Raw genomic sequence first — 20,976 nt, forward strand, 5'->3', positions numbered from 1 at the left:
CGCCGCCGCATATGCAAAATAATTTCCAAAAGTCTCCGAAGTTTCGACGCCCAGCTTTGATTTTCCTTATTTTAAAAAGCAACGAATGTGTGAGTCATTTGTGTTAACTTATTTTATTTGTTTTTAAATGTATAATGTCATTGGAGGACCGAACATTTCTAGTAAATTTTGCATTTTCTATAAATAATAATGATTCGGTATTTCCCATGGTTCCTATATAACTTATATAACTATGCAGTCTAAATGCTGTTATATACAAAGACATAGAGAAAGAGCGAGAGAGAGAGAGAGACAGGGAGAGAGGCTCTCTCTGTGTTTAAAATAATGTGACCATGGAGGACAATAACATAACTTTAACAAAATTATATTAAACAGGGGAAATTGATTGCATTCAAAGATTGGACAACACTCTTAATAAAATGACAATAGACATTTTTCAATGCAAATAATGTGACAATGGAGGTCATGAAATTTATGCAAATACAGCGGAAATGTGAACATGTAGGACAATGTAAAATACTTGTACTCGAATTTTTTTCCAATTAATCTATTTATATAAAACTGTTCGTCCTGACTGACTCATCGACTGACTGATTGACTATCTGTCTGATTGACTATCTTACTGATTGACTATCTTACTGACTGACTGACTGACTTACTGACTGACCGACTGACTGAGTGACTGACTCACAGTCCATACCGGAAGAGCATGGAAGCTGAATTGGAAAATTTCACTCGCATGTGTGGAAAGATCTCGAAAAAAGTTTGTGATACTCATTTGTTTACCATTCGATAGGCGTTAAATTCATGTTTAGATATCTTTCATAAAATTTATTAGATACGCTTTTCGTGATATCCACTGCTCTTGAACATAAACTGCGGGCCAAAGGTCACCATAACATTCTAACTTTAGGTTATTTTTCCAATTGATTTTATTTATTATTTATTTTCAAATAAAAGTGAATTTCAAGATAGTACGGGCGGAATTAAATGTTTCACGGGCGGAAACTGGGTGAAAATATTGAATTTCAAATTTTAAGCACAAAACACGCTACGTACAAGGCCGGGGAATATCCGCTAGTAGAATATATGTCAAACGTAAGTGAAGAACTATGAAAAGAACAACTAAAACAAATTCTAGAAGAAATAAAAGCGTATTTAATATTTATAAACTTACTACAAAAACAATTGCACAACTAACCATCAGCTTTAAGCGAAACTCAATAAAAACATTTAAGTCTCAGCTAGTTAAAAGCTAAACCCAGACAAAGTTGTAGCCAAACAGTTCAATGAACCCCGTTTTCAACTTTCATAATTTGAGCTCAAAAACTTAATAAACACTTTCAGCTCTCTGGCAAACGATTAAATAAACTTGTTAAATGTTCCCACGTGCAAATTATAAAACTATGTTATAATCGGCAGAGTGTACTGTGTAAACTGGAACTGGTGATGCCAGAGACCCTCAATTAGGCTAACAGAAAAAAACAAATAATATAAAAACTAAAAATGTGACGTGATATAATAACACGAATTAAGCGCATATTTGGAACGTCATCAAAACGCCCACAGAACAGGCGCTTCCTAAAGTCTATATTTAAGTAGTTTTATGGCAAGTTGGCTTCAATTGGCTAATTGGCTAATGATTGGACGGCTACTAAAACCAAAAAGAAGAATATATAAGTAAAGGGTACTCCAGTTGGGAGTGCACGACTAGCTGATACCCTTAAAATGAAAGATACTTAATTGGTATATGCTATTCTAGAAGCTACTTTTCAAATTTGGTGAATGTACTTAAAGAACCTAAGAGATTTTCACAAAAAACACTATTTCGATATCGATATTTATCGATTGCTTGCAATTGGGGCAAGTTATCGATTAGCGAAAGCTCGATTAACTCGTAATGCGCGGGCACTAAGAGTTAGATCGATTTGCCGTTATCAATCAATATGCTCATCAATACGCTGATCAAGAATATATATTTACTTTATGTTACACACATTTTCACAAAATCCTTATACCCTTTTATGCACTTTCCATAGATTCTGGGTATAAAAACAGCAACCAAATGTAAACAAGTCGTTAGCAAAGCAAATTTCCAATCATAGGAATTGGTTTTCTACGAATGAAAAAACTTAAAACTCTTGATATGTTAGCTTAATACAAGCTTTTAACAGTTTTCGGTTTAAGTTTGGCTAATTATGTTTTTGTTTGTTCAAGAATGCGAAAAACTTTCTGCAAGATAAATTGAAAATATAAGCCAAAAGCAAGTTGGAGCAAGATTTTAGCTACTCCTCAAGATAAATATTTAATAGCCAATAATTTCAAGCTGACTGGATTTGAATTTGAATTTGAAAAGCAGCCAAAAGAAGTAAATGCTTAAAATGTGTGGTAAAAATAAAAATAAGGAAAATTGAAGGAGAATTTAAGAATAATTATAAATTCTCTCATCAGTGAAAGATTTAAACTAATAAAATATACAAAATTAAAGATTAATATGGCGCCAAAGAAATTTTTATAAATATGAATAATTATTCACAATGAAAACTAAGTTCAACGTTTTCAGTCCAAAATGTTGATAAGCTATTTGGCGAAGTATTTAAATCTTTAACTTGTTTTGTTGAGAATAAAATATGCAAAGACCTCTTTACAGGGTATCCTTGCTTAAACCCAATTTATTTCTAGGCATTATGTGAAGGCCTCTTAACGGGGTATCTTTACTGAAACTCAACTTATGTCGAGGCATTGGTAAAGTCCTTTTTACAGGGTATCTTAACTTAAACCAAACCAATGTCTACGCATAGGCCTCAACAGAGTATCTTAACTTAAAAAGCTATATTATAAAGAAAGCGTGTTAATATACACTTTTATGTTAACAATTGCCTATTTAGAGTACATAATATATAAATACCAAAATATATATATTAAATGAAAATTGTAAACATATTTCTTGGCATGGCCTTCACTTGCCTAACAACTGAATGCAAGCTTGTAGATCTAGCACAGTCAATGCACATGCAAATGTTTTAAAAAAAAGATACACAAATATCCAGATACTAGGTACAAAGATCAATTTGGCTGTGACAAGGCCGCGCGCTTCGTGCATGTCTGCAAAGTTTTCACAAAAATAGACAAATCTCTGACTAATTTGAAGCGCATACAAAGTTGCGTTATAGCCAGAAATGAGTCTTCCTTCTCTCTGTCTGTCTCGCTTCCTCTCTCTCGCTTCCTCGCTCTCCCCATGTCTCTATGTGGGCTTTTCCCCACCTTTCGCCTGTTGCATTGTTTATGACACTTTGCTGCCTTATTTTTCCGCAGTCAAAGACATTTTTGTGGCGCTGACGCGTCGCCGACTTTTTCCTCCAAGTTTCACTGAGTTTTCTTTTCGTCAGCATTTCCCAGCTTGTTATTGTTATTGCTGTTGTTGTTGTTGTTGTTGCCTTGGTGTGGGTCGCATCTGTTTGCACAGACTGATTAACACGTCTCGTTGTTGTTGTTGCAGCACACGCTCTGTTATCAACTCAACTGACTGAGCGACTGTCACTTGACAGTGGGTGAAAATGCCAATGAATTTCATTTTAATTGCGACTACTTCTCCCACTACCTACTGATAATGCCGCCAAGATAAGCCAGGGCCCGAACTGTGCACAGCATTCAATTATATGTCAAGTGTCTCTCAAATTGTGATGCCCTTCCCTGACAGCCTTTAAATGCATATAGCTTGTGATCTTTAAGATCATTTAAATCCTCTCTAGGCATAGCATCTGGGCTTATGTTCATCTGGACTCATATTTAGATGTTACTTATCTTAAGCTTTTCATTTTATCTTTATCTTTTATCTTCATACCAAATTTTTTCAAATATGTGTCGAATGCTTTCTTAGTGGGACCTCAAGCATACTTTTTTGAGACCATTTAAAAATTGTGCTTAAATCTTTTTAAAGAATTTAGAAACAAATTTCACGCCAATTGCATGAGATAGCAAAATGCTTTCCACCTATATTCCACTCTTTTGGGAGGTATCTTTCAAATCATCTAAGCTTTCTAGTTCCTACTAAAAAGCTGAGCTTTGAGCGAACAGTTTTAAATATGCATAAAGTTGTTAAATATGAAACTGGTTTTTGTTGGAATGTGAAGTTTAGATGGTAATAGAACTGGTTCAGCTGAACTGAACCACTTCTGGTTTGTTCTACTGTACAGGTTTCCTTTATGGATATGCTGTGGAAAACCCATTTAGGACTCTGATTCTTTTTGTTCACACAAGTGACTTCTGATGCTGTAAATTTGTATCCCAAGTCCAAATTTGTGTTATTTTTCTCATAATTTGCTTTGTTTTCTTGCCTTTTGCCGGCTGTTTACTTCCGCTCAGCTGAAATGCACTCAAATGCATTTTCAATATTTGCGAAACTAATTTGCACCCCAGTTTTGGTTTATTTTTATTTTTATTACACATTGAAAATGGCTTAGAAGGGTATAATGAACTTCTGCGAATGTATGTAACAGGCAGTAGGCAACATCTTTGAATCCATTAAGTATATATACATATATATTTTCGAACAGGACGGCGAGCTGAGGCATCGAGTTCGTCGAGCATAAAGCTATATCGGTCTATATATGTCAGAGCGTCTATCTCGAGAACTCAAAGTCCTGGAGAACTATAATTTTGAACATAGGTGGCTCCTATTGCCCGCCCAGATCAAGTTTGTTTCAAAACATCGATAAATTGCAGAGTATCTGTTAGTCGTATGTATCTGCTTGAAGGTGGGCGCATCTGTTGCCGGCTCAGATCAAGTTTGTTGCTGGGTGCAGGGTATCTGTTAGTCGAAGGCATCTGTTTGAGGCTAGATGAAGTTTGTCTCAACTCATTGAAAACTTGCCCCGTGTAGGGTATCTCTCAGTCGAGCTTGACTTTTATTTATTTTTTGTTTTTTCTGCATAATGGATATTTAACTGTTCGGCTCTGTGATGTAATGTGTGTTGACGACTCTTCAACGTGGTTGCCCGTCGACCCTCTCGCCCCCCCCCCCCCTCTCCAGTTTCGGCTAGCTCTATAGCATACATGGCTTTATAGCTGACCCAGTTGCAATGACACTTTCAAATGTGGCGCTGCAATAAAATGCCTGACTATTGAAGTATATTTAAGTATTAAATGCATTTTGTGGCTTTCTCGTGACATTTTTTGCATAGTTCATAAAGATCTCATGTGGAGAAAGTGCGTAGAACAGCAACAACAACAACAAAAAGAGGCAAGGAGAGGAAAAAAAAAGCTGGCAACTGTGTCAATTAATATGCTAAATTATACACATACAAGTCGCAGACGCCAAACTGATGGCACACTTGGCCGCTGCCAATCAATTGCAAAAAAAAAAAAAAAAAATGCTAGGAAAAAAAAACAGAGAGCGAGGCGCAAAAAAACTAGGAAGCATAATTCCCAGCTAACTAATTACCACACAATGTGACGTGAAAGTTCGTGAAACTGGGCAAAAAAAAAAAAAAAGATATATGTATAAAAAAAAAAAAAAATAAGAGAAGAAAGCGCTTCATATTTATGAACTTCCTCTCGGCTAATGTCAACAAGTGTTTGCCACCAAGTCGCAAGAAATCTCCCTCCGCCCCTCGCTGTAACCCTCCGATCGATTCAATTACGTAGCGCTTATATAATGTAATCTAGTGTAATCTTTTGCAATGTTAGCCAAAGTTGGTCAACTCTGAAAGTAGTTGGTTGACTTTTCTCAGTTCTATTGCCTGCTGCTTTCTAAGTCACCTTTCAAATTCAATTTAGAGATAGAGAAAACCACCAACAACAACAACAACAGAGAAACACCCACACAGAACTGGAATTGATATAAATATGTATATGTATATGTTTGTGAGCTGGTTATGTGCATGCATAAATTACGTATACGACTCTGTGGCCAAGTTAACGCGCTTGGCCTAACTGTTGCCCCGCCTGCAACAAGCAGTTTGACGCTGACTTCAAAAGCCTTGCACATTTCTCATTGCCAAGATACCCTGAAAACGGAAAAGGAGACTATTATAACAGTTGGGATACCCTGTAAGTGATATGACGTCTATATAGATATCATAAAATGTGGTATAATTTCTAGTAGAGAACATCTTTTTGTTGCAGAATCTATTTTTAGCTTAAAATGTGGGATAATTCGTAGTATAACAGTTGGGATATCCTGTAAGTGATATGACGTCTATATAGATAGCATAAAATGTGGGATAATCTTTCTGTTCCTGTATCTATTTTTAGCCTAAAATGTAGGATAATTCGTAGTAGAGCCCATCTTTCTGTTCCAGATTTAATTTTTGTTATTTTTAATATCATATAAGATGCTTTACTAAAAAGGGAAACTGTTCTAGGGCAGGCAAAATTGTAATTTAGTAAACTAACTACATACTAAATTTCGTGTTTCTAACTTTTATGGAAGCCGAGTTCTTATATGTAGATCGTTCATACGATCGACTTAATGGACGGCCTTGGCCAGAGCATTGGGCAAATGAAAGCTAATTAAGCATATTGACTTCGTACTCAACAAACGCTTTAATATCCTCAAGTTACCCATTTTTACAACCCGAGTTCAGGGTATATGGAAAGAACCAAAAACAAAAAAGACACCAAAATGACGCCAACAAACAAATTTGCATAGACGAGGCTACAAATTAAGTCGGTCATAAATAACAAATCAAAAAGAAATGACCAAAGTGACCAAAGCAAACAACAAAAGAATTGGGTCAGTAACACACGCCAAAAAGAAAGACCAAAAAAAAAAAGCTAAACCAAAAAAAAAAATACGCAATTGAGCATGGTCATAGCTTTGAAACGAAAGACAACAGCGAGCAGCAAAAAAAAAAAACGTATCGCATAATCAAAATATAATATACATTATACATATAAATATATATATATATATATGTATAAAGTAATATATTCCTACATGTTCCGCATTTGTCAATTTGTTTAGGAAGTTCCGCAGCGCAAACAAAATTAATTAAAGGCAGCTGAGCAAAAATGTAGAATGAACAAAAAAGAAAATAAAAACAACAAAAACAATTGACAAAAACATCAAAATAATTGCACAAAATTTTGATAGACAAAAACAAATAAAAATACTAAAAATATACAACTAATTGGTGACCCAATTCTTTTGTCAGCGCTCAACTATTGATATTTAAATTTTTTTGCTTTCATTTCGAGCTATGTATAAAACTGTTGGAATTATTGAAATTCTTATAATACCAAAAAAAAAAAACAAAAAGAAAGGAAAAAAAATTAACACTAATAATGCCAGCCAAATTATGCCAAAAATAGAAAAAAAGGCCTAAAAATCCCAAAAAAAAAAACCTAAACAAAAGTCGCTGCCAATGAACTCAGGCCCTTAACATGCACAAACACACACACATATACGCGCACACACACACACGCACAGCTGGTCAGCTTGCGTAAAAAGGCGACTTGTTTAATATCGGTCAATGTATTCAAAAACATAAAATAAAAGAAATAAATAAATAAAAACGCGATAAGAATTTCAAAAATTCAGCTTTTGATTGCGTGCGCTGCTTAGCTGTGTGTGTCTGTGTGTGTGTGTGTGTGTGCGTGTGTGTGCGCGTGCGTGCGTGTGTTGTATGCAATGCCAAACTTTCACGTAATTTTTGCGTGTTTTTTTTTCCTTCTTTTTTGTCTTTGCTCACCTTTTCTCGGTGCGTGTGTGCGTGTATGCGAATTATATTATTTTCGCGTCTGTGTTTTGCTGCTGCTGTAAAGAGTCAACAACCTTTTTCGTATACATTCTTCCTATCTATCTCACTTACTCTCTATCTCGCCCCTCCCCCTTTTATTAATCGTAGTAGCTCCCTTTAAGCGCTAAATGCAACAACTAGAAAGCTGTTTGCCTTAGTGGCCTTTATTCAACAACCAAATGCCATCAGACTCAGTCAGTTAGTTGATGTTACAAATTGTTGATTTTATACCCTGTACCCATTGAATGTTAGCATAAAGGGTATATTGGCTTTGGTTAGACAAGTCCGTCTGTGTGAGCCACAAAAGCTTGAGAAAATTATTTTTACAAAATTACTTATATTTTCCACATTTTGTATTTTCTAATCTTTTTACCAAAAGTATTTGATTGTGTTTAGCTTATGCATTTTTACTTTTATTAAAAATCAACAAAAACCAATTTATTCAGATTAAATAATTAAATAAATTCCTTGCTAATTGTCTTCACTTTCAACGATCGTCTAAACATATAGCTAAATGTTCCATTGTTGGTCGTTTTTTCGGTTCCATTTTCCAGCAACTTCTGATAACATATCTTAAATTCTGTACATCTGGATAATTCTTTACATCTTCCAGAATAGGATGTTTGCCTAAAGCGAGAAACTTATTGAAATACATATGTAACATATGTATGTATATATAAACTTGTCTGCCTACCACTGCCAATTTGAAACAAAATGGCGAAGTGTTCGCGATTTTCCAGATGATAGAAGGGCTTTTTCTGCGCCAACACCTCCCACAGCACAATGCCAAAGCTGAAAACATCACTTTTTTCCGTGTATACTTTGGCGTGGACGACCTAAACGATAATCATTGTTCAATATATTCCTTGACATTCCGAGTTAAACAAACCTCTGGCGCCATATAGCTGGGAGTTCCGATGTTGCCGGTCATGACAGTAGCCAATTCGGTGACTGTACCAAAGTCGGCTATCTTTAATGTGCGAAATTCGTTCGTCAATAACAAATTGGCTGGCTTAAGATCACGATGAATCACTGCCCTTGGTTTCATGGCATGTAAATAGGCAACGCCCTGCAAAATAACGGATCTTATTATATTATTCTTATAAACGAAAGGACATATTTATATTTTTAGCTCGAAAACTATGAGAATTAAAGTATTATATAGTATGATACAGATATTATTAAGTACTCATTCTTCAAAATAAAAATCTCACGCCTAGGTATTTGCACACATTTCGATGCCATATTTATGCATTGAAAATTTCTTAAAAATCGGACAGTAAGCACCTGAGTTAAATCAAGCCTTACCGCTTGGCTAAGTAAAGTAGCTTACACCCCCTTCCAGATCACTTTGCTCTCGTTTTACCTTGGCCAATTGATGCATCCATTCGAGTGCATGCATGTATTTAAAGTTTGGCTTCTGTTCACCATCGCAATACAGGTAATCGTGGAGTGAGCCACATTCTGCGTATTCCATCAGCACCAAAGTTTTTCTCTCCTCATCTTCCATGGTGCCGTACAATTTAATAATATTCTCATGATTGGCGCGGGTTAGATAACGCACTTCCCTCTCAATGCCCTTTTTGTCTTGTGTGTTATTCAAAAAATATCGCTTGACGGCTATTTGAGTGCCACGTAATGTTGCCTTGTGGACAGCGCCAAACGTTCCCTGTCCAATGATCTGGAATTGAGAGGTTTAGTTTAATTCTTAAAATGGCCAAACCTTACCTCTTCCAGTTTTAAATCGATGAAATCCTTGAGATCCTTGAAAGTCTGTTTCTCTCCTGTTTCTTTACTCTCTTGCGTACATTTTATGTCTTCATCTCTGTTGAAACAATGGAAGAAAAATCAATCCACCAACAAGTGTGAAAAATGTGCGGAACTCGGTCGTATGCAAACTCAACAAATATTCTATGAATATGGGATTTAATGATTTTTGGAGTCCATCTCATTTGTATAAAATAGGTGGAAAACTTTGAAAGCAACTTTTTGTCGACATTTTCAAATACGTTTGAAGAACGCGTTACTTTTAAATTCCTACGTGCGGGAAATAGGTGGAAAGTGATAAAAAAAAAATTAAAGCAAATCGCTTGGCTCGGATATAATTTGTACAGAATAAGATTTGATTGAAATAATTTTAATTTTGTGTTAGGTATATCTATTATTTTATAAAAAATATGGTTCATAAAGGAAAAATAACTAGAAGACAGTCAACATATACAAATAGATATAAATATATATTAGAGCAATAAATAAAGTATAGATTCTATACAAAGTATATAATAATACAAGTATTTTGTACGACGGCATATAAGTATTATATGTATGTGTGTGTGTGTATGTATGTGAGTGTGTGTGTGTGTGTGTGGGCGTGTGTGTGTTAGTGTATGCATGCATGTATGTATGCATTTATGAATACTTATTTGTCGCTGTGCTGCAAATTTAAATGAAACAAATTTCTACCAAGTGCTTTACTCCTCGATTCTCATGAATTCAAGTCAGCTCTGCAGTTTTTCCTGTTTTATTTTTGTGTTTTTGTTGGTATTTTGTTGTTGTTTTTTTTTTTCGTTGGTATATATATGTATATATGTACGTGTGTACGTGTATATGTATGCATGCATATATGTATTTATGTACATATGTATTTATATATGTGTATGTATGTATTTATGTATGCATGAGTGTATTTATGTGTGTATATATGTATGTCTGTATGTATGTACATCTATATGTATGAATGTATGCATGTTTGCATACATGTATGTACAAACGGGCATACATATGTATATATGCGAACTTAAAACTTCGCCCAAAAAATCTTTTAATCGCATTTCAACCGAGGAAGCTTGTATTCTGCGAAAAGTGTTAAACACGTGTTAAATGATTTTTCGTATAGATTTTTGGAAATAAATTTGAGCACGAAATGTCACCTACCAAATCTTTGACCCCCATTTCCACCAAGGAGGAATGCACTTTTCGAAAAGTGAGAAAAACACATCTCAGATGAGTTTGAACAAAGATCTATGGAATTAATTTTGAGGCCGATGCGATCCGATGGTAATCAAAAAAGTTGTATACAAACGTTTTTCGCGCTTTTTCCACACTGGCGGATGGAATTTTCCAAAATTAGGTAACTACAGTGAAAATTGAAGCATCCTAGCTCTTAGGAATAAGAGCTCAATCAGTCAGTCAGTCAGTCAGAGCAAACAGTTTAATGCATATACTATATAAATATATATATATAGCAAATATATAAGCTATAATAGACATGATGTATTTCAAAAATTGCTAAAAAAAAATACCTGATTCGAATAAGGTCCCCCACCACATTTTTCATCATTGGCCGCCTATGTCGATCATCATGCGAACATCTGGCAATCAGGGATTTAATATTGCTGGAGCCGCCGACATTTGGAATACAGGTCAAAAGTGGTTCACGTTTGTATTTAAAAACAGGCCTTCTGCGTGTAAATACTTCCCATAGAATTATTCCAAAGCTATAGACATCGTACTTTTCGGTGTAACACCCTTTTATCGACTTCAAAATGTAGGCGTGTATCTGATCGAGTCGTCCTATCTTATCGAAATTTCGCGGTGTTTTTGGGCATGCCTCTGGTGGTGTATAACAGTTTGATATAACTTCCCCTCCGCTGGCAAAATCACCGATCTTTAAGCAGCTATAGTTTTCAAATAAAAACAAATTCTGCGGCTTCAGGTTACCATGAAATATCGGACTTGGCTTCAGGTCGTGTAGAAATGCAAGACCCTGCAAAATTAGAGAATTATATGATTATATTATAATATATCATATCTGGTATATTTGGGAAATGGGACATACCTTCGCCAATTGGGCCATCCAATTGAGAGCATTATTTCTAGTATATTTGCCTGATCCATGTATATAGTTATACAGCGATTCGCCGTCTGCGAATTCCATAAATACGGCAATTACTTTGCCTGTTATCTTTTCGGAACCATGAGAATTCAGGATATTCGGATGTTTATTTTCTAATAGATGCTTGCATCTCATTGCGACCCAATTGTAATCCCCGTAAAAGTCATAATATATTTTAGCGGAAAATATTTGGCGGCAATTAGTTGCTTTGTACACTTTTGTGAAGTTTCCTTTTCCGATAACCTTCAAGATATATGTTTATTTGATCTCATTTTACTTTAACTGAAGTTCAATAATATTACCTCCAAAAGCTCAATATTTAAATGTGTTAAATCCACGGTGTTAGACATGTTCCTTCGTCAGCTGTGCTAGATAGTAAAACAAATTAAAATTGAAATTAAGAGAAACGATAACAGGTGGGATACAACCCTGAACAATTTGTAGGGGGTTTAGTTCAAACTTCAAACTCTTCTTTCTTCTTTTGATTTATTGAACGCAATTTCCAATTGATTGGCTTTATATGATAGTTTTTGTCAAATTGTTAGAAGCATAGTAGCACGCCTTATTCTCTGATAAAAATCGTTGATGCGCTGTTATCGTGTAGGATTTTGAGGCATAGTAACTATATAAACTTTTATCTACGACCTATAAAGCGGAGCTTTTTACTGGAGCTTTCTTTTGAGTCGAAAGTGAGCCGGAATTATGTAAATTTTATTTCGACCGAGTGAACGTTTGATGTATACGTAACGTCAGGAACTTGTATTGCTTCGGCGTCGAACTGAAAAAATAGGAAGTCGCCGGTGTAAGCATTTTTCTTGTAATTTGTTTGTTTGATTCGATTTTATTTACAAGTAAACATAAATAATAAAGTTTATTGTTTTTCACGAACTGCCACAAAATTGTATGCATTTTGGCTGCATGAAAGGGTAAATGACCTAGGCCAATATTTTTAGGGTCAAGATTAGTTGCGATTTTCCGATTGTTGCCCCTACAAAACGACTATTTTAACAATCAAAATAAAATCATTGCGATCAAACGCTTCTAAACAATCAAAATGAAAAGAAAAGCTCACGTCTTTCTACGGCACTCCGATGATTAAGTTCAATTGTTGATTTATGGCTTACACATTTGCAGATAAGTGAGAAGAGGTGTAACGGTCGTAATTACTTAGTTTTATGAAAATCCATAAATATTTCCCGAAACAAACACACTTTTCAACCGATACCCAAGTATTTGAGTATTGTTCGGGTAAATTAAACTCACTTTTGTATAAAATACAAATGTATGTTCAGACGGAGAAAAAAAGGAACTTATCTATAAGAAGGTCGAAAAAGTAAGCTTATCGCGCAAACGGTGTTCAATGAGTACTGATAGTACTGGTAGTAAACTTTATTTAGCGACGTCGATTAAAAAGTGACCAGATCATTTTTATTGAAAAATTCCTGCGCAATTATCGATTGCCTGTTGAGAATGGGGCTTGGGAAATTTTCAATTGTCCGATATTTATGGATAGTCGATTGTCCGTTTGTATAAACGCTTTTGATCGCGAAAACTATAAAAGCCAGAGACTTGAAATTTGAAATATTATATTCTTTTAAATTTTATTTGATATATTCTACAATTTCCATCATATCTATCAAATTAATTTAGAGTTATGTTATTTTTATAATTGATTTAATTGTTGTGATGTTTTTCGAATTGTATATGCCCGTGCCCATTAAATTTTCCAATATATCATATATCGTAAAGTCTTGGGCTTTTCTATATACACACTTATTATACAATATTTATATGATTTCATAAAGATCGAACTCTAAACAGCAAAGTTATTCAAGAATTCTTTAGGAGAATAGTGTTTTAGTATATAGGTGCTGCTTGGGGTAAGTATCTACTCGGACAATCCCGATTAGTCCACTCTAATGTGATTTAAATTGTCAGATTGTTATCTTTGCAATTGTTTTTTTTATTCTTAACAAATTGTCTGGCATATTATCATGCATTGATCGGCTGTAAATAAATATAAATGTTTACTCACCCAAAAAGTCATAGACCTTGAGGAAAGCCTATTCTATAAGCGCCTACGTGAGTTTTGTCACATCACCCACAAAAACAAAGGCCAATCGGAGCTTAACAAATTTGTTGGTTGTCGACAAATCTCGATTACAAATTTAAAAGAAAGTAAGGAAATTATAAGTTTCGGCTGTGGTTGATGCTAAAAATACACAAAGACTTCCAATGAAATTTCGGGCAAAGTTACTTTACCCGGCAATATACTTATCTTTTTATGTTTGCATTTTGTTTTTTAATTTTTTTTATTGACTTCAGTTTCTCCCACCAATTTAGCTTACGCTAAAGTTTGTTTTCTTTTACATGATTTGTGGGTTTCTTGTTTCTTTCTAAACTGTCACGTGTGGTCAGAGCTCTTCGGTGTTTCTTGTTGTTGTTTGTAGCTTGCATGAAAATAAGAAACATTTAAAGAAAACTGCATATTTTGCAGTTATTTGGGGAAGCGTGCCATCTGAGCCACGTTTCGGTTTAATGGGTCAGCCCGAGGAATGTCTTAACAAAGTCATGACTGTGCCAAATGTTGACACAGCAAACTGAAAGCTCCCCCATTACATTTACAAGGTTATCGCAATTGAAATAAAAAAGAACGCGAAAAATTGTTGTAAAAGATGTCAAAGATATCAAAGATAATATATATGTTAATAACAAACACTTTGCGAATAGAAAATTTGCAACATTTGGAAAATTGTTAAAATATTTATGGAAGGAAATGATTTTGTGGTTATGGGCGGCATTTTATTTATATGCTTTATGGTAATTTGTGGCCATGCCCAATTCGAAAGTAGCTAAGCAAAAATAAACATAAACTTTAAACAACAAATTTCTATTTGATAGACGTCACTAATGCACGGTCAAGCGAAAGTGTTGCCAGTTCCCAATCTAAACATAAAATTTATAAATACAAAAACCTAAAAGAAAAAAATATAAAAAAATTAATAAATGAATAACTACAAGTATTTAAGTTGTATCGAGAACAGAAGGACAAGCTTAAAAGGCAAAAACTATCAAGTTACAAAATATTGTGCCTTTTCTTTTAAAAAATTATGCAAAAAAATCTTTTAAATATTTCTTTAAGTGCAAATAAAAATTGCTTAAATAAATTGAAAGTATAAAAGTTATGGATGGAATGAATTTCAGACTAATCCTAACTTATCTACAAAAATTGGTAAATCCCCTGAAATTCGCATTCGCCATGGAGAAAATGCAAATTTTAAATATATCTATGATAACATGTTTAAGAACATGTATTTAAATATAAAATTTAGGGCTGCGATAACAATAATGCTAAATAAATAATGAGAATTTTCCACTTCCATGCGTTCCAGCGCTTGGAATGAAAATTAAATATTTATATAACTTCCATTGGAACGATCGGTTCTTTTTAAAAATATCTTAGCAATACTCGGCATTGACTAATTTCCTTCTCTGTGCTTCTCAGATACGAGCAAAGCATTATAAGTAAGGGTATTAAATCTTCGGCGTGCCTTTCTCGTTTTATTAAAATATATATTATTAAGATTTATTTAAATAGTTCAGATTGGCTTGTCTTAGCTTTTTTATTAAATAACGAAAGTGTGCCAATTCCACTTGTTCCATCCAACTGAAAATACGCCAGTGTTGGGCACGACTTGAATATTCCTAATATAAATAATGCAAAAATTATGACTTGCCTGATTAAAAAAGGTTTAACTAAATATATATGCATGCGGCCTGCACTTGACTTGACCTGACATAGACTTCTTTTGTAATATCTTGGGCATATTTGAATTCTATTTGAACTAACTGTTGCCTAGCATGTCATATTTTTGATTGTTCCAGACATTTTGCCAGGCATATCAGACCCGGACATTGCAATTGTTGTTGTTATTTAGTCTCTTTTAATGTGGCTGACTCCTAGGCAGAGTGTCAGGCGGACAGGCGGGCGAAATGTATGAGCTGCTTATTCATCAGATACTTTGCATGCGCATGCAACATGTATCTGTAGACGATATGTGTGCGCGTGTGTGTGTGTGTGTGCGTATGCTTTGTTTGACGTTGTCTCTTGCTGACTGCATTGACCCCCACTTGGGGCCTGTGCCTGACGTCGTTGTTTGTTGTTGTTGCTGCTGTAGCTGTTGTTGTTGCTGTTATTGTTGCTGTCTCATATGCACGCACATTGCGGTTCATTGCACTCTCTATTTACTTTGGCTTCCCATTTCAAAAATTAACATTTCTTTTATTCGTATAATTTGAAATAATTTGTTTTTTGTTCTTCTTCCCTATGGGGATGCTGCATTTTGATGGCTAATATTATTTTGTTGATAGTTTTTCTACTTGATTCCCTTTTTTTACTTTTTGTTTTGTGGTGGAAGATCAAGATCGGGGCTTAGTCTAGAGGGGCTCAGCTTATGCTGTGTTAATCATAATGATGTGCTTCTGTATGAGACCTTGACCTCTTTCAGCTCTATTAAGAGTGGGTTATGGAATACCTGTAGGTCATCCTTGACATGCATAATGTAATGCTAACTGGGCTGGATGATCTGGCTGATGGTTGATTGTTTAAGTTAACCAGGAAGATGATAGTATGAGTACAAGCGAGAGAGAGAGAGAGGGAGAGAGAGTTTTATATCTAACAGTTAACATAAGATTTGATCCAAACAAAAATCAATTCCATTAAAAAAACAACTAAAACTTAGCACTTTTTAATAAAGAATCTTCCCTGCGAGTTGCGCAGTATATGAAGGCAGCATATATAGGTGGGGAGGGCAGGTCATACGCGCGGAGGCTTACAGTAAAAAGAAAATATTTAAATAAATTTGATAGGTACACAACAACAACAACAAGAAGAAGAACAACAATGGGAGAGAAAGAATCAGCAAGAGCGGGAGAAAGGGGCCAGAACAGAGGCTATTGACTCGGTTCGGTTTGCATATGTATTTGTGCATGTTGTAGGAGGAGCACGAAACAGAAGCATTGACCGAGAGTTGGGCAAAAGGAAAACAGAGAGAACAGAAGAACGCAGAGAGTGCGTGCGCGTAAGAGAGCGAGCGAGTGAGAGAGAAAGAGCGGGCGAACGCGTGTGATAATGCGACGCGACGCGACGCGTCGTCCGTCACACACATGTGATATCGGCGATAAGAGTTGACAGTGGAGAATCAACCGTTGTATTGTGTTGCTCTCGCATTAAGAAACAAACATATGCAGGCACACACACACACACACACACACACACACACACACAAACACACACACACACGTAATACCGACTAAATGCATGTGTGCGTTACACTGATTTTATTTTTGCTTGGGGAGGGGTGCATTGACTTTTGTTTCTTTATACCCTACAGCCGTGAATTGAATGAATGGGGTATAATAAAGTATTAAACATTATTTTGATAAAAGACAGAACCAAGTCCCATAAAACGGGCATGCTATATATAGTCACACACATAATACCTTTGTAGCACGTAATATTGTATACTGGATTTTGGATTTCACATATTTCTTTAATCTTATCTCAATATTCTTTGATCAAAAGACAAACTTCCCCAATAACGTGAGTACAATATTAATATTGCACTTTCTATTACAGTACATAAAGTATAATTTAGTTATAAAAATATAATTCGGTAAATAACGAATTTAAAATTATAGACAAAATGAGCAAAAATATATTTACATAAAATATTGACAACAAACTAAATTATATATGTATATAACAAACTATAATTATATTAGAAACATCTCTCATTACCGGACATCTCCCCACAACCGGACAAAACGAACCGCAGCTTTGGGTGTCCGGTTATGGCAGCTTCCACTCTATTTAAATAAAATATTGGAATAATATTTGCAAAAACATGACACTTAAATGCAGGAAAAATTCGATATAGTTTAGTTAATTTCTTTGTAAATTATTCTACTGCATACTTTTAGGCCACACAATATTCAATGGCTGATTACAGGGTATATGATATGCAAGTGCCTTTTAAAATTCCTTACATTTTATATATTTTGCGTTCTGTTTATTTTTGCATAATTTATTTTCAGAGTTTGTTAAACTCTCATCAATACTTTGATAACTGTGGATTTAACAATCTTTAAATTGGGGAAATACATTTTGATTGACTTATTCAAAACAATTATAAATAAATAAATAAAATTACCCAATTATTTGATTTATGACAAGCGTACTTTAATTTTGATTGGCTTGGTAAATAAAATAAAATAATAATATATTAATAAACAATTGCACAATTATTTAAGTTAAAACAATTTTAAAAAAATAATTATAAATAAATAATTAAAATATTGTTATTGCGTAAATTTTTGTTAATTGATCTTGAAATATTTATTTTATATATCTTTATCATAATCTTTAACACTATTATATTAATTTTGGTTTAATTTCCTTTGTTTTTGCAGTGCGTCTCAGACAACTTCGTTGACATTTCCCTTTATAAACGCTGCAAAGCAACAACAGCAGCCAATTGCACAGCAACACCAGCAGCAGCAACAACAACAACAAGTACAACAACAACAGCAGCAACAACCAACAATTCAGTTGACATTTCAGAATTTAAACGTGTTGCAAAACGAACGCAAAATACTTTCCGATGTGAGTGGATTAGTCAGGTAACAACAAACAAACAAACAACAAACATCAAACAACAATCAACAAACAAACAAAAAACAATGTTTGCTCAAGTGGCCTAATAAACAACAACAACAATAAAAACATACTTTCAACTGACAACTAACAAATATACCCCTTTCTCTCTCACTATGTCTTGCTCTCTCCCCCTCCCTCCTTCTCTCTCTCCCACCCTCTGTGCAGTCCCGGCGAGGTGCTGGCCATCATGGGACCCTCGGGCAGCGGCAAAACAACGCTTCTGGACTGCCTCAGCGGTCAGCGGCACTTTGACAGCGGCAGCGTCTATCTCAATCGGGAACCGCTCTCGAAACGCTGGCGCCGCAAAATTGGCTACGTGCTGCAGGAGGAGATCTTCTTCACGCAGCTCACGTTGCGCGAGACCGTCATGTATACGGCGCTGCTGCGGCTGCCCGAGTCGATGCCGCGCGCCGAGAAGCTGCGTCTCGTCGATCATATACTGGATACCCTGGAGCTCAGCTGCTGTCAGCAGACCAAGTTTGGTGATTATCTCAATCGCGGCCTCTCCGGCGGCGAGAAGAAGCGTGCCAATATCGCCTGCGAACTGTTGACCAATCCGCTTCTAATGCTGCTAGATGTGAGTACAAAAGAAATTGAGCGAGAGAGAGAGAGAGATATTATAATTAAGCTGAGTTCACACTTGTTCCTCAGAATTAAACTAGTCTGAGCTCAGCTTAATTATATCTCTCTATTCTTCTTCTCTACAGCTTAAAGTCGCTGAAAATCTCAGAAATATAAGAGATATCATAATTATAGCTCAGCTTAATTATGTCTCTCTCTATTATTCTTCTCTACAGCTTAAAATCTATAAAAATCTCAGATACAGAGAGATATTTCACTTTAGCTGAGTTCAGACTAGTTCCTCAGAATTGACTAGTCTGAACTCAGCTCAGAATTGAACTAGTCTGAGCTCAGCTTAATTATATCTCGCTCTATTCTTCTTCTCTACAGTTAAAGGTCTCTACAAATCTCAGAATTTTGCCAAAAATAAAACGATTTTCATTTCTGTTCTGATCTGATTTAAATTTATTTGCAAAAATATCTTTAACGTCCATTTGTTCATTTTGTGATAGTTGTTGGAACTTACAAAATATATATTTTATTAGTTCTCATATCAAAATCGTAATTAAATTAAATAAAAGTAAATTAAATAAAAGTAATTTTGTTTTAATATTTATTAAGCTGGATGGAGTAAATATTGGGTCAAAAATTATAAAACTTTTTGTAAAGCTTTTAAATCCATTAAAATGCTGGCTCAAAAATCAGCGAGAACATTGTCAAAGTTGTAATCAATCAAAAAGCCTTGTTTGTTATTGTAAATTAAACAGTTAACGTTTTTATTTATTTTTTACTTTTTTTTTATTAATTTTTTTTACATATACATAAATATATTTTTTTTAATTTGATTTATTTGTGCTGTCACAAAGTTAATTTCTTTATTTTATTTTTAGTTTGTATTATTTATTTTTACATATTTTATTTACTTTTTTTCCCCCAGGAACCCACCTCTGGGCTGGACAGCCACTCGGCCATTTCGCTGATGAAGGTGCTGAAGCGCTACGCACAGCTGGAGCAGAAGACAATTGTGATAAGCGTACATCAGCCGTCGTCGCAGATGTTTCACATGTTTGATAAGCTGCTGCTGCTGCATCAGGGTCGCACCGCCTACTTTGGCGAGGTGAACAACATCTACAGGCACTTTGAGGATATTGGGGTGACCATCAAGCCGCACTACAATCCCGCCGACTTTGTGTGTAAGTTGTAAATTGAACTCAAATTCAAGCCGAACACATTGTTAAGACTCTGCCCCAACTTTGCTTTGCAGTGGAGCAGTTGAAATCGCATCCGGATATACGCGAAAAGCTGTTCATAGCCGCCAGGGAATCTCATGGCAACTATTTGAATCGCAATTGCATCAGCAGCCAGGACAAGTCCAAGTCCAAGCAACAGCACGACACCATACTGATCAACGACATCATCAACAACTACTACAACCAACGACATCACCAGCATCATCATCACCATCAATATGCCAATTTACATCACACGGCGAATGGCTGCGAGGCCGATGAAGAGGCTGCTCAACATTTGGTCTGGTGCGGCGCCGATTCGCAATCAAATTTCAGTTCCTGTGCCTCCAGTGATTGCCAGTCGTATCGTGCCGGCAAGAGTTCCGCCAACGACGAGGATTGGCTCTCCTATCCAACACGCTTCCATACACAGTTCACTGTGCTGTCCAGCCGCAACTTTAAGGAGGCCAAGCCACGCATGCTGTCCAAATTGAATTGGTTCCAAACAATTGGCCTGGCGCTGATGGCGGGCGCCATTTGGTTTCAGCTGCCGCGCACCGAGGAGTTCCTCCATGATCTGCAGGGCTGGATGTTCTTCTCGCAAACCTATTGGATGCTTTTTGCGCTCTTCGGTGCGCTCAATTCATGTAAGTGCGAGCTGAGAAGCCAAATGTTACTTGCTTAAATAATAGATTCATCTTTAAGCTGTCCCAATTTAATATTTTAAATATTTGCTACGTATTCATCTCTACTTTGAAAGTAGCTCTCAAAAGCTTTCAACTCATTTTTATACACAATCCCATGCTCTCATACTCTCCAAAAAGCTCGTTA

General features: G+C 35.5%; 3 protein-coding genes across 7 annotated transcripts in view; 1 reads left to right on the forward strand and 2 right to left on the reverse strand.

The window, feature by feature from the left end:
• E23 (Early gene at 23) overlaps positions 1-20,976 on the forward strand; it is a 38,021-nt gene that overhangs the window by 15,503 nt on the left and 1,542 nt on the right. Inside the window, exons 2-5 of the mRNA XM_064685747.1 lie at positions 18,109-18,318; positions 18,521-18,932; positions 19,854-20,109; positions 20,181-20,792. Of these exons, the coding sequence (XP_064541817.1) occupies positions 18,109-18,318; positions 18,521-18,932; positions 19,854-20,109; positions 20,181-20,792 (1,490 nt within the window). The remainder of the gene's footprint in view (positions 1-18,108; positions 18,319-18,520; positions 18,933-19,853; positions 20,110-20,180; positions 20,793-20,976) is intronic.
• On the reverse strand, positions 8,147-9,430 carry LOC135430920 (mitogen-activated protein kinase kinase kinase 7-like). The gene is made up of 4 exons (XM_064685756.1): positions 9,109-9,430; positions 8,632-8,811; positions 8,437-8,578; positions 8,147-8,369 (listed from the first exon to the last, which is right to left on the reverse strand). The coding sequence occupies exons 1-4, from the start codon at positions 9,250-9,252 to the stop codon at positions 8,230-8,232; spliced, it is 606 nt and encodes a 201-aa protein (XP_064541826.1). The 5' UTR covers positions 9,253-9,430; the 3' UTR covers positions 8,147-8,229.
• On the reverse strand, positions 10,849-13,010 carry LOC135430919 (mitogen-activated protein kinase kinase kinase 7-like). Of its 5 annotated transcripts, none has more exons than XM_064685752.1 (5): positions 12,901-13,010; positions 11,940-12,005; positions 11,581-11,880; positions 11,045-11,508; positions 10,849-10,965 (listed from the first exon to the last, which is right to left on the reverse strand). In XM_064685752.1, the coding sequence occupies exons 2-5, from the start codon at positions 11,985-11,987 to the stop codon at positions 10,932-10,934; spliced, it is 846 nt and encodes a 281-aa protein (XP_064541822.1). In that variant the 5' UTR covers positions 11,988-12,005; positions 12,901-13,010; the 3' UTR covers positions 10,849-10,931. The 5 variants fall into 5 exon arrangements, with proteins under 5 accessions (XP_064541822.1, XP_064541825.1, XP_064541823.1 ...); XM_064685755.1 differs by having other exon boundaries at positions 11,940-12,000; positions 12,805-12,984; XM_064685753.1 differs by having other exon boundaries at positions 12,805-12,984.

The sequence above is a fragment of the Drosophila montana genome, unplaced genomic scaffold (genome assembly GCF_035044405.1).
Source record: "Drosophila montana isolate Dmon_TW-CO22-7 unplaced genomic scaffold, ASM3504440v1 contig_309_1, whole genome shotgun sequence".
Taxonomy (NCBI): domain Eukaryota; kingdom Metazoa; phylum Arthropoda; class Insecta; order Diptera; family Drosophilidae; genus Drosophila; species Drosophila montana.

Excerpts from the sequence above, each read along its gene's own strand:
- LOC135430920 (XM_064685756.1), bottom strand. The coding sequence starts at position 9,252 with ATGGAAGATGAGGAGAGAAAAACTTTGGTGCTGATGGAATACGCAGAA. Across the intron at positions 8,812-9,108 it reads GGATGCATCAATTGGCCAAG|GGCGTTGCCTATTTACATGC; the intron begins GTAAAACGAGAG and ends GTTATTTTGCAG. Across the intron at positions 8,579-8,631 it reads CCAGCTATATGGCGCCAGAG|GTCGTCCACGCCAAAGTATA; the intron begins GTTTGTTTAACT and ends ATTATCGTTTAG.
- LOC135430919 (XM_064685752.1), bottom strand. The coding sequence starts at position 11,987 with ATGTCTAACACCGTGGATTTAACACATTTAAATATTGAGCTTTTGGAG. Across the intron at positions 11,881-11,939 it reads TAAATATTGAGCTTTTGGAG|GTTATCGGAAAAGGAAACTT; the intron begins GTAATATTATTG and ends TATATCTTGAAG. Across the intron at positions 10,966-11,044 it reads GGGGACCTTATTCGAATCAG|TATATGCATTAAACTGTTTG; the intron begins GTATTTTTTTTT and ends ATATTTATATAG.